The following is a 12,880-nucleotide window of genomic DNA, read 5'->3' on the forward strand; positions in this document are numbered from 1 at the left end:
ATTGCAGAGTTCATATGGATAAAGTACAATTTCATTTATTGTGGCTAAAAATCTACAAACTTTCTCTCAAAAGTCTTTTTATCATTAATATAATATTGCTTTAAATAGGCCTTATTTATCAATGTTTTTTTGATATCAGATTTAAAATTATTTAAAGACTAACTCGAAAATAACTATCTCTTATTATAGAAACTATTTACTGCCCCGGAAAGTATATATGGACTTTACGAAATCGGTGTTACAAGTTTAACTTTTCCCTTCATGTCTAAAGATATATAATCAAGAACTATCTAATATGGAAATATGAAAACAATTAACAAATCGGACGAAATAATTTTGCAGTCTATACACTTAAACGTTTTGTATTTGATTTAAAATTTGAACGCAGCAAAATATATCTTTGCCTGTTCTGGCTTGTATAAAGCCCATACAGAGTAAAACAAATTAAAGTATCTAATATAATTTATTATTAAATAACATATCACGGCAGATTGTAATCTAAATGATGTGTTTTAATATGTCCCTTCAAACTGCACTTTTGCACGAATGCCTGCCCGCAGACCGCGCACGCGAATCTCCTGTCATTGTTGTGTATTCGCATATGTTCCCTCAGGGTCTTCTTCCTCGCGTACGACTTTTTACAAACTGAGCATTCGTGTATCCTCTCCCCGTTGTGTTTTATCATGTGCACTCGTAACTCATTGTTCGTGAAACACTTATACGCACACAGCTGACACTGGAAATCCCTCTCCTCTAAGTGATCTCTCTTCATGTGTCTGGATAACGTGTACCGTCTATCGAATGCTTTGTCACACACATTGCACTTATACCTTAAGGGTGCCGATCCGTGCGTTTCGACCAAATGCTTCTGACGTCGGAAATATTCGGAGAAACGTTCCGGACATTTCGGACATTTGAACCTTTTGAGCATTTTGTGCACTGTGTCGACGTGGTTCTTGTGTTTCTGGTGCGTCGTGAAAACCTTCTTGCATATCTCGCAGGGGAAGCTACCGCCGACGTGCATACTTTTTATGTGGACTTTCAGACGATATTTGGTCACGAAACCCGTTCCGCACTGGTTGCACACGTAGTTCCTGTAATGGACGTTCATGTGGCGTTCTATCGATCCAAATGTTTCGAAGTTGCAGCCACAGGACTGGCATTCGTATGGGTGTTTGTTGTGTGATAGTTTGAATGGGATTACTCGATCTGTGAACTCTGGATGTATTTTCTTATCGTGAACTTTCACGAGATGAGCTTTGAGCTCGTTCAAAGTTGATAATTTTTCGTTACAAATCAGACATTGCAGGTCTGTTATGTCGGCGTATACGACCAAACATTCAGTGCCGTAACGCGCAACGATTTTCCTTGTCTCCGATTTCTTGTGTGCCTTCGCTTGGTGTTCACGTAACGTGTCGAAGTTTTCGAAGGAGCTCCTACAATAGAAGCAAGGGAATCCCACTCTATTTTTACTCTTGAAAACCGTTACATTAGAGAACTCTATCACAGTCGTCGTGTTCTGTATTTGAGCCATTTTTTCCGTCACGTATACCTTTTTCCGTGGCGAATCTTCGCTTTCGTCTTCCAAGAGCTTAGCCACCATTCTCGGGAGGACGTTTTTACCTGTACATCAAAATTTAATATTAATTTAATTTCTCTGTATATTTTAGTTTTTTCTAAAATTAAGAGAGTTAAGGCAACCTGAAAGCGTTACATTCGTATTTATAATATTTGTATGGATTAGTAATATTATAGTATTTAAATTAACCAACTGCAATTAAAAAAAAAAAATCGATTTTCATATTATTTTTGACAGTATTAAAAAAAAGAAAAAAAAAAATCCCGCTGAGTTTCTTTCGCCGGTTCTTCTCAGGTCCGAGGTGCTAACATCCGAACCGGTGGTAGATTTTTGACAATCAATAAGCAAGTGTAAACACTTCTATATTGAATAAAGATTTTTGACGTTTGATTATTTTAACCTCTTAGCATGTCGAGATGTATCGCGAAACCTTTGCAGGGTCTCGTGTAGAGCGTCTTCCTCGTCGGCAGCTTGTATCTGTGAGGGAACCTCGCTAGTAATTCAGCTTCGCCGTCTATTTTCTCTCGCTTGTCATCATCTTTTAGCTCTAAACATTAAAAAAAAAAAACATAAATGTCAATTTACGATTGCATTACAATTGACAATTCAAAAGTGCTTAAATAAGCCTACTTGAATAAAGAAAATCTTGATCTATTTTAATATATTTTCCTTCAATAAAGATAATTTAACAATGGGATTAAAAATAAATCCAAAAAAAGAGTAATACCAATGTCATCCGTATCATCAAATGTGAAGTCACAGTCCATGGAGTCATTGGGCTCGACCTTCACCTCCAACTGATGAGCATGTTCAGGTTTGATGTCCATGTCGGTTTCGAGGTCGCCCACTGGAATAAAAATGTAAATTAAATATTTATTCTAAGTCTCCTTTCTATAGATATATATAGATTTTAATTATTTAAAAGTCACACATTTGACGAGCTCCGTGGTCGAGTAGTGTGTACACCGGTTTTCATGGGTACGCCACCCCGAGGTCCCGGGTTCGATTCGCGGCCGAGTCGATGTAGAAAATGTTCATTAGTTTTCTATGTTGTCTTCGGTCTGGGTGTTTGTGGTACCGTCGTTACTTCTGATTTTCCATAACACGAGTGCTTTAGCTACTTACATTGGTATCAGAGTGATGAATGTGATGTTGTCCAATATTTATTATTATTATATGTTTGTGATCAGCTATACGCCATTTTTAGTATAGTCTATATATTTTTTAAATGTCCACCAAAACTACTTGAACAAATTATAATATAATATAATATAATATAATATAATATAATATAATATAATATAATATAATATAATATAATATAATATAATATAATATAATATAATATAATATAATATAATATAATATAATATAATATAATATAATATAATATAATATAATATAATATAATATAATATAATATAATATAATATAATATAATATAATATAATATAATATAATATAATATAATATAATATAATATAATATAATATAATATAATATAATATAATATAATATAATATAATATAATATAATATAATATATAATATAATTGAATGTCATTCATATTAGTGTTTAGAGCAGTTGATAGAAGTTATTATGATGGAATTTCGACCAATGAGTAATTACGAGTATATATAAATCTTAGTAAAGAATCTATTATTTACAAGTTCATTTCTCACCATTGATGAATACAGTCTCCTTGTCGAGAACATTGGCAAGCAGTTGCTGTTCCGTGTTGACGACCATCAACCGGAAACGATTGGCTTCCCGTAACCTTTGAATGCATGATGTACATATCAGTGTACTCAATTGTTTGTTTGTTGATAGCTGAAAACATAAAAGTTAGAATTAAGTAAATCATTTACTTCATAAGTGATATTTATATAACAAAAATACATGTCAGAAATACTAAACAGTAACAGCCTATAGATTTCCTACTGCTAGACTAAGGCCTGTCCCTTTTAGGAGAAGGTTTGGAGCATATTCCACCATGCTTTTTGCAATGTGGGTTGGTGGATACATATGTGGCAAAATATAGTTGAAATTAGACACATGAAGGTTCCTTCACTGCAGAGCATGAAATTAATTACAAAAACAAAATAAGCACATGAGAATTCAGTGGTGCATGCCTTTGAACTTGTAATCTACGCTTAAGATGCACATTCTAACAACTGGGCCATCTCGACTCTTAAGTAAGAAATACTACATTTTATAATCTGTATTAAGTTAGTTTTCTCTTAAATCAATCCTTTAGATAACTACACAAGAACACACCTTTACTAATTGAAATTGAATAGATTTCTGTGACAATGGCCAGTCTCTACAGGGAATAACTAATCAGAGGAGAATTATAAAGAATTTAAATCGAATAATATTGATAGTAATAAAAAATAAATTTAAATAAACAGTAACTATTAGATTTAAAATTAGAATAAAATACATAATTTTAATTACACATTCAATTCATTTGAATTGGAAATTAATAAGATGGAATTCAAATTTAATTCAATTACAATTGATTAATGACATTGTAATTGCATTGCAGAGACAGACATACAACAACGGCAGTCAAGTCTACATATGATCATGATTATTTTGGTGCAGAGATGTGCAGATACAGTTTCACTATGTATTTCTTTTATCTGCTAATAGGATACATGAACTGCTACAGAGAATTTATATTTCTATTACTAAAAGCCAATAACTTTCATAAATCTGACCCAGAATTTGACCAAAGGCCTCGAGATATGCAGCCTAACATCAACGAGGTCGTACATATATGAAATCAATTATTAATCGAAAAATAAATAACAATAACAAACCAAAATATTTACTTACATACAAATTAAAACACTCCATAAAAATGTCGATGTACACCTCACGAGTGCCGTTCGTGAAGTACTCCTTCATTATGTCTCTATGATATCCTTTTAACAAGCAAAATCGGCACTCCCCATACAAAGTATTAGGTCTTCTTTCCATTATTATCGTAAGCGCTGCCATAATCCGAATATACTAAGAAATATAAATGCATTGAAGCTCGTCTTGCTCCAATTCCGGGCAGCCGCCCTTATCATTTAAATAAGTATGCATAAAACTTAATAGTTTCAAACTCTTTTATGAAATTATTTGTGTTTATAATAAATAAACGACGGCAATGAATAAAACAACATAGTGTCGAAATGTGGTTGACAATCTGTTCCAGTGTTGCCCAGTGGCCAGCATTGTGGTGTCAACTCCTATAGAAAGTTTCCCATAGAATTTAAATCTGAAAGAAATTTAAGTAGTATAAATTACTTGATGCTAGTGTTTTGTGCAAACCATTCTGGTTAGGTACCACCAGTTTCAGTTTATATGTGTTATCTATGGGTATCACCCACTCATCAAAATTTTATACCACCAAACAGCAATACTTAGTAATGTCATGTTCCGATGTCATGTACATGTGTTTGAAGGGTGAGTGAGCTAGTGAAACTACAGCTACAAAGAACATAGTCCCAGTCTTACCTCCCAAGTTTGGTGGAATATTGGTGTTGTAGAATGGTTAATATTTTTTACAGCGCCACTGGGCGATGTTGACCACCTACCATCAAGTGACCAATTTGGCCGACCACTTTGCCTGCCTAAACTAAAAAAAAATTACATATAGCCTATTCCAATGGGAGTAGGAAAAAAATTAACCAAACCTTAGATTTACGTATTTCATGCGATTTGCTAATAACACAGAATATTGTGCACTAAGTTGAATATGAGTTCATGATTAATATATCTTTATTTACAATACGCTATTGCACTTTACTACTTATTTCCACTTTAATTTGACTTCCGAAGTTCCGATAACAGTTTTGTCAACGTTCAAAGCGCAATTTTTTCGCAAATCCATATTGAATATCATAGATTAATTAAGTTCTCGACCAATGATATCGCGTCAATTTGCTGTCAAATGTTGTTTATTTTACTTTTTTCCTGATATAGGTGGAATAGAGTATACAATAACTTATAACTGTATAATATTAACGAAATAAGAGTTTATATTCAAGGGCAAAACTCCTAAGCTGGCTACACTAAATTCTATTTACTTTTTGTATTCTGACAGTAAAAGCAATAACATAACATCAACAACACTAAACACTAGTGAAGGACATGTTGGATATGGCAGGTAACAATTCCGTATCAAATGCTTATACAGTCGATATACTATTATGAGATCAAATATTTAACATAAATTAAAATACTTCTATAAAAATACTATTCTTATTACAATTTAAAATTGAGATATTTAATCGATTCTTAAATCAATATTTAAATTATCGATATTACGACGGATTTATATTGAATTTTGTTACGTCTGACACTGTTAACTAAAATCTTTTGTACAATTATATTTATTTCTAGTTTTATTCTATTCTGCGTTCCCGTGTTGACGCTATAATTTTATTATCTATGATATTTATGTAAAGGAGATACTGTGATTTTTATTTAAATTAAATTATAAAATATTTTTTACGATAATTATGCATGAGGTTGTTTAACTAACACTAACTAATTTACTTAAATTTAGAATGAAAAATTATCTTATTTGTGAATAAGATAATTTATTTGAAATAATGAAAAAGTTTCTTATTTTATTATCTACATTTATTTAGTAATTTTGCTCAAAACAGTTCAATTTTGAAAATAGATTAACAAAATTTTTGGTAAATTGGTTACTCAAAAACTTATTAGAAGTTGGTTTCTTAAAAATATTTTTTTTCTTCATAAATAACTTTAAATTCTCTACCATGTGAGATGATGCAAGTAGATTAAAAAGATCATTATAAAAATGATCGAACATTTTCTTTCTTAACTTTGACAAAAACAAAAGTAAATATTTTTATATTGTTTTATTATTAAAATACGAATTAAAAGAAAAAAGAATTAATTCTTATCCAATAAATCAACATAGGCACAATCAATTAAATCAATGTCTTTAACACCGAGCTTCATTTGTAGATCTTTGGCTATTGCTTGTCCGTCTTCTAACGTCTGTTCTGGACGAAGAACCACTTCTAACTCCATGAATTTACCAAGACCATCGACTTTATCTATATGTATGCGAGTCTGGTCCACCATGTATAATCGTCTGAAAACAAGAATAAAAAAAATTTACACTTGTCACAATATCAAGTCTAAGTTTAAAGCAGATGAACAGAATTAGTTGCAAAAAGACCTGGGTGTAGCGCAATAAGGGACTCGCCGATAATGGTAAAATCCGACATCATTGATGAAGAGTGCCAAACGAACAAGGTTTTTTGGAAGGAGTGGAGACTGCCAGAATACTGTTTGCACAACAGCTATTGTTGTGCCTGAGACGGGACTTGGTAAAATAAATGAAGTGTTTTAATACTCTGCTTTATTAGATATAATATATGATAAATAAACAATTATTTCACTGTATCTTATAAAGATAAGCAAACGTTTGCGTTTGGCTTTATAATCGCAATGCGCAATGTAAAATTAACATTTTAATTCTATTATTCATTATTATGGAAAAAATAATGAATAATAGAATTGAAAATGTGAATCGAAATTAATTTCAACAATCACTTACCGTTCTTTAATAACATTTCCGCGTACACCCAAACATTTTTTCATAATATCGTCAAATGTTTTAATTTTAGCACTTTCGTTCACCGAAAACTCTAAGAGATCGTAATTCGATAACTTTGGTCCTTGTTCATCATCACGATCGTATCTCACGAGAGTTGCAGATTCGTCTGCGTATACCCTCAACTTCAAACGCCCAGTATTCACTTTATAAAAAGTATCATTTTGATGAATAATAGTCGGTGGTGCGCCGCTTAGCTCTTCAGCTATTTTGCATATTTCATCGAAATCGTTAACTTTTGCTTTTATTTCTACGTTACGCATATCTTGTGCGTATTGTTTGCTTTATAGTTTGAAATTAATAATAAGGCAACCGCAACGATTGAAAAGTTAAATAAAACGTAAGTAGGTATTAAATAAACAATAATACAACTGTATCACTACTTGTTCATTGTCAATTGTCAAATATAAAATTAAAAATATTATCTCTCCCGCTTAAATTAAATTTTCGCCAACAGATTAAATAACCTGTACGTTTCTTGAGCCTAAAAATAAATTAAATAGCTTTTTCAAATAATCATTAAATAACAGTTTAAATATATTATAAATATTTTTCTGAACCTTCATAACTGTATAGTTGAATATCCATTATCAAACTATAGTTAAAGAAAAAGTTTCAGATTTAAGTTGATTAAAAAAATTTAAGTCAAAAATTCACGGTTTGTCATAATGACATCTATCTGTCAGTATATATCAGCATGTTTTGTTTTTTTTTCTTAGTTCTTATTGACATAATATTCTGCGCTGATTTATAATAAGCAAGAGATAAAAATATCTGTTTCACTATTAATATTCATTATTTTTATCTTTATTAAAATAAATATACAACAACTAGAATGGCTTTAGATGATATTTCGGACAGGATTTCACAGCCTCACGTGTGTAGATGTTGTCTTTCGGCTAATGGTATTTGGGATTTAACCACAGTATACTTATCAGACACGGGAATCAAAGAAGTATTTGCTGAAATACTTCGTAGCTGCTTAGGAATCAATGTAAGTATATATCAATTTAACTGAAGTATATAAGTTATATTAATATTCTATATATTATTTTGAAAATACATTTTTTTTTCTAACAAATCTTTATCATAAATAAAAAATCATAGCTCATCTAACAAATATAACTATAGTTTAGTGTCATATAAGTTTTTTTAATATTTTTTAGCTATCACATATAAATGAGATGGACTCAAGTAAACTTGTATGTGAGATTTGTGTCAATCAACTCAGAAGTACTTCAAAATTTCACAAACAAGTTGTACATGCTGATAAATGCTTTTCACAGTACCATGAGAGCAGAAAAGGTGATATTTTTATTCTTTATTTATAAATTTAAAAGAGAAATTTCATTAGCCATATTTATCCCTAAAAGAGGTTTCTAATTGATGTTACAAATAACATAAAATTACCCTCTATTTCCATAGTAGTTTACGTAATTCGCCATAAGCCAAGGGGCCCAACTGGGAATAAGTAATAATCATTGACCATAAATTGTTAATAATATGATGAATAGTTATATCATCATCATCAATTCAAGGGCAACCTTCATATTGGGTATCACTTACTCATAACATATTAGAATATGTAATGATAGTCATGCCAATCCATAACTAACTGTTGTTATTCTAGTGGTAGACTGCCAAAAGCAATAATTATTTTCTTGCATTCTGGTTTGGCAGACGAAATGGAATAAATGATGGTACTGGTACCTGCCCATTAAGCTTGTATAAATATTGCCATATATAATAAATTCTTATATATTTTTTTCCAAATCAGTTGATTTGTTGTTGGGAATGAAAAGATCGTCTCCGGACCGTTTCAGATAAACATGATAAATCACATTGTAAGTCCAAGTGTTTCTTTCCAAAACAGTACTTGTTTTTTCTTGACAAACAAAGTAAATATAATTTATGTATTGATTTTTGACTTTTGATCTATTCTTAATATGCAATATATGTTGATAAATATAACTCATTAATTGTGACAGATTTAATTTTTTTTTTATTCTAGCATATGTTGTATGTACAACCACTATTATGCAATTCCCAGGGTAGGCTTCTTAGTGCTTCTTAAGGAAATGGTTTTGACATTACAATGGTATATTAGGCTTGTTTATTTTTAATAACATTATCTCGTTACAGATCACGCAAAATCGAATTCAAACAAAAAAATTAATAAAACATTACATAAAGAAATGATGAAAAAAAACATAAAGTCTGATAGTGAATATGACTCGGATACACCAATCGCTAAAATAAAACATGCTCTCTGCGAGAATGGCTTTGTGAATTCAGATTCTGAGTGTTATGACAATTGTGAATCGAAGGTTAATATATTAAAACAATATGAGGATAGAGTTGATAATTTAAATACAGGTAAATTAATTATAAATGTATTTAAGTATATCACATCAATTTTATAATGAAAGGGAATTATAATATTTGATGAATATATAAAAAAATAATTAATTGAGATATTTTGATTGTGTTACTGCTTGATAATAATATACAGGCTCATCAAACTGCTACTAGTAAGTGCTACTAAGAAAATACTGAGATTAAAAGGTTTGACTATTCAAAAACAGTTGAAATATTTGTTACTTAATTATATATTGGCATAATTTAAGATACAATGCCTCGTCGATCTGTTATGTCCTTACAGTTATATATTGTTTAACATAAAACCAATAGGTTGATTTATAACTATTAAAGTTGTTTCATTGTTAATTTCTGTTCTAGAACGAGATGCTGATAAAATGATAAAGAATATCAAACAAGTATCCGAACGCAAGCGAGTAATTTTAACCTGTGGTACAGTACTACGAGAAACAACGGCTTGCCCTTTCCGTCATCACAAGAGCTGGTTTCAATGTTTCTTTTGTTCTCAAGACTTCATGGAAATTGATTCGTTAAGAAACCACAATCTCCAATTTCATTCGGACATCGAAACGGAATTAAAAAAAATAAAACGTTACCCGCGTTCCCTCCAAATTGACATTTCGAATTTGGAATGCCGCAACTGTCATTTGAATTTGACAGATGTCGAAATGATGAAGCGGCATTTCGTCGAGAAGCACAATAAACTTATTTATAAAGAATGCATAGCAGATTATAAAGTGAACGCTAGTCCATATACTTGTCATATATGCAAGCGCGAGTTTCACGTATTTAGGACATTGACGACGCATTTAAACGAACATTATGCGAATTGCATATGCGATGTTTGTGGGAAATCATTTCTTAATACAAAACGTCTTAAGGTTCATAAACGCACGCACGAAAACGGTTCATACCCTTGCAACGAATGCGGTAAAGTTTTAAAGACGAAAACATCAAAAGCCAATCACATGGAAAGCGCTCATTCCAAGCGCGTTATTAAATGTCAGATATGTTTTGAACCTATGAAACATTATAATGATAGAGTAAAACATATGTCCGAAGTTCACAATATTACTCATAAATTTAAGTGCCCCATGTGTAGTAGGGAATATAATATAAAGCATTATCTGGCGACACACATACGTCAAACTCATGGTCATAAAAATAAGAAGTGTGTAGAATGTGGTATGGCGTTTATAACAAATCATGGTTTGAAAAAACACATGTCGAAACATACGGGTGAACGGCCTTTCTCTTGTAGTATATGTTGTAAGTCCTACGCCAGGAGTTACACGTTGAGGGAACATATGCGAGCTCACGAAAATGACAAGCGCCTTGTAGGGGTGGCTTAATTTTTTTTTATTTCGACTGTCAATCTGACATAAAAACTGTATTATAATAAGCCCAAAGTTATTATTTTTGAATAGATTTTTTACATTGGCAAAACATGAAATTACATATTTATTACGTGATCAACAACAGAAATATTTAATTTTATATAAATACGAAGTTCATAAGTCACATTTCGACGAACTAAAGATTTTTTTTAAATCGTTCTTTAAGTAAAGTTGCATAGTTGAATAGTTCTGGTAATAACATTTGCATGGAGCTACGCTATTTTTTGCGTGTTGTACGAATATGGTCGAGATTTTTTATTATTTTCCTGTAATTTCGCAATTTTCAATTAAATAAAATGACAATTAATTTTATTATATTAATATATATCAAACATATTGGATTCATAGGTCTTCGCTAAAAATCTAATATGGACGTTGACAAGCCGGGTTGACTTTGGTACCAGCTGTGCAATTCTATAAGACCTTTGTGATATGGTAACAACCGACTCGCGGTGTTACACGATTTTGATACGTGTATCCTACATATTTTATATTTAATATAGTTAATGTCGAATGACACAAGTCAAATTTTGTCATTTCACGCTTGTTTTCTGCGGTGAGCTGCGTGTTTCTTCTAACAGAATACATGCCCTGAGAAGTGACAGAATTGAGTAGTTCAGTTTACAGTCTATGAACAATCTATCACTTTAAAATATATGTTTATATACTTTGCTCCGAATGTTTTAATAATTGTATAGTTATGTTTATGTTATTATTGCTTGTATAATTGTATAGTGTAGACCTTCCGATGTAATATGTCACTGTGAGAACAATTAAATATGTCAAATATTCTACAACTCGTTTTTAATTTATATTTATTAATATATCGATTAATACATATATATTTTACGAAATACAGTTAAATAATTCAATTACTAATAACTTTATGACATTTGTAGGATTTACATTATAATTACATACGACCGTCAAAGTCCAGAGATGTGCTCGTTTTATTATTTTTTTCCCGATGTAGTGCTGTTGGCCCTACTGGCCTTTACAGCGTCGCCGAGCGTTCGGGCGAGTGCTAGACTCAGCCCTAAAGTTGAGCGCTGGACTCGAGGTTGACGTTCGTCCTGAGGGTGTCTCCTATGAGATCGCACCCCGGCTCAGTACGTAGTCGGTGGGGTAACGTAGTCGGTGGAGATGCGCACCGAATAAGTCAAACCAAAATACTGCATTTCGTGTATATCGTGCGAGAACGGGCAAGCGTATAGGGTGCTCACCCGTCGCGCTCTTATAAGATCATACGATATTACGATACGATACTAAATTTAATTTTAAGTTTTTGTAAATATACTGACACATTATTAAAAAAAAATCATTCCGATCCGACCAGCAAGCAAGTGTTATTTTATTACCAAGAAGAACTACATTTAAGAAAGAACAGTACTCCTACACGTTCATATATTAAGGGGACTTATAGGTACGTCTTGGGTTGTTGATAAAAGTCCCCTTAATATTTTAATGGCATTTAAAATATCTATTCCTACCTGATGTGCTTGTAACGGGTAGAAAAAGGTGTTCATAAAATGTTTAATACATATATTGAAGGATAAATACACAGAGAAATATATTGTTTTTTTTTACGTGAATCTTCTTGGGTTTTCACAGAACAGCTCATTAAATTTTCATCACAATCGGATGAATAGTCGGATGAACATATAAAAAATCATTTTTATTTGTAAGATAGAATGATTACTATTATAATACTTTGATGAGAGTTAAGAAAAAAACAAAACAAAACCGCATTTAATATTTATTTATGTAGCTGCACATTATAGTCGCAGTCCTATAGTCCAGTACTTTAAAATTTATTATATATAAATAATTATGTAATTATTTTTCGTTGTTTTATAACAATAATTATTCCACTCC

General features: G+C 31.4%; 3 protein-coding genes across 3 annotated transcripts; 1 reads left to right on the plus strand and 2 right to left on the minus strand.

The window, feature by feature from the left end:
* Positions 1–450: 450 nt before the first annotated feature.
* Positions 451–4,787, minus strand: LOC135194440 (zinc finger protein 431-like). Its single transcript, XM_064219905.1, has 5 exons — positions 4,421–4,787; positions 3,262–3,409; positions 2,307–2,426; positions 1,980–2,126; positions 451–1,623 (listed from the first exon to the last, which is right to left on the minus strand). Exons 1-5 carry the CDS (start codon positions 4,583–4,585, stop codon positions 482–484), a joined length of 1,722 nt encoding a protein of 573 aa, XP_064075975.1. The 5' UTR covers positions 4,586–4,787; the 3' UTR covers positions 451–481.
* A 1,688-nt stretch (positions 4,788–6,475) lies between these two features.
* Positions 6,476–7,566, minus strand: LOC113395871 (uncharacterized). Its single transcript, XM_026633588.2, has 2 exons — positions 7,173–7,566; positions 6,476–6,704 (listed from the first exon to the last, which is right to left on the minus strand). The coding sequence occupies exons 1-2, from the start codon at positions 7,490–7,492 to the stop codon at positions 6,500–6,502; spliced, it is 525 nt and encodes a 174-aa protein (XP_026489373.2). The 5' UTR covers positions 7,493–7,566; the 3' UTR covers positions 6,476–6,499.
* A 376-nt stretch (positions 7,567–7,942) lies between these two features.
* On the plus strand, positions 7,943–11,105 carry LOC113395866 (zinc finger protein 724-like). Its single transcript, XM_026633584.2, has 4 exons — positions 7,943–8,223; positions 8,396–8,534; positions 9,372–9,605; positions 9,969–11,105. The coding sequence occupies exons 1-4, from the start codon at positions 8,065–8,067 to the stop codon at positions 10,958–10,960; spliced, it is 1,524 nt and encodes a 507-aa protein (XP_026489369.2). The 5' UTR covers positions 7,943–8,064; the 3' UTR covers positions 10,961–11,105.
* The last annotated feature ends 1,775 nt before the right edge of the window (positions 11,106–12,880 follow it).

This window comes from Vanessa tameamea, chromosome 29 (genome assembly GCF_037043105.1).
Source record: "Vanessa tameamea isolate UH-Manoa-2023 chromosome 29, ilVanTame1 primary haplotype, whole genome shotgun sequence".
In the NCBI taxonomy this organism is placed as follows: domain Eukaryota; kingdom Metazoa; phylum Arthropoda; class Insecta; order Lepidoptera; family Nymphalidae; genus Vanessa; species Vanessa tameamea.

What these genes read in the sequence shown, in the direction of transcription:
- LOC113395871 (XM_026633588.2), bottom strand. Translation starts at nt 7,492, where the DNA reads ATGCGTAACGTAGAAATAAAAGCAAAAGTTAACGATTTCGATGAAATA. An exon ending in GGAAATGTTATTAAAGAACG is followed by an intron (nt 6,705 to 7,172) that starts GTAAGTGATTGT and finishes TCTTGTTTTCAG; the next exon opens with ACGATTATACATGGTGGACC.
- LOC135194440 (XM_064219905.1), bottom strand. Translation starts at nt 4,585, where the DNA reads ATGGCAGCGCTTACGATAATAATGGAAAGAAGACCTAATACTTTGTAT. An exon ending in TGGAGTGTTTTAATTTGTAT is followed by an intron (nt 3,410 to 4,420) that starts GTAAGTAAATAT and finishes TTATGTTTTCAG; the next exon opens with CTATCAACAAACAAACAATT. An exon ending in TGATGATACGGATGACATTG is followed by an intron (nt 2,127 to 2,306) that starts GTATTACTCTTT and finishes TTTAATGTTTAG; the next exon opens with AGCTAAAAGATGATGACAAG.
- LOC113395866 (XM_026633584.2), top strand. Translation starts at nt 8,065, where the DNA reads ATGGCTTTAGATGATATTTCGGACAGGATTTCACAGCCTCACGTGTGT. An exon ending in GTAGCTGCTTAGGAATCAAT is followed by an intron (nt 8,224 to 8,395) that starts GTAAGTATATAT and finishes AATATTTTTTAG; the next exon opens with CTATCACATATAAATGAGAT. An exon ending in GTACCATGAGAGCAGAAAAG is followed by an intron (nt 8,535 to 9,371) that starts GTGATATTTTTA and finishes ATCTCGTTACAG; the next exon opens with ATCACGCAAAATCGAATTCA.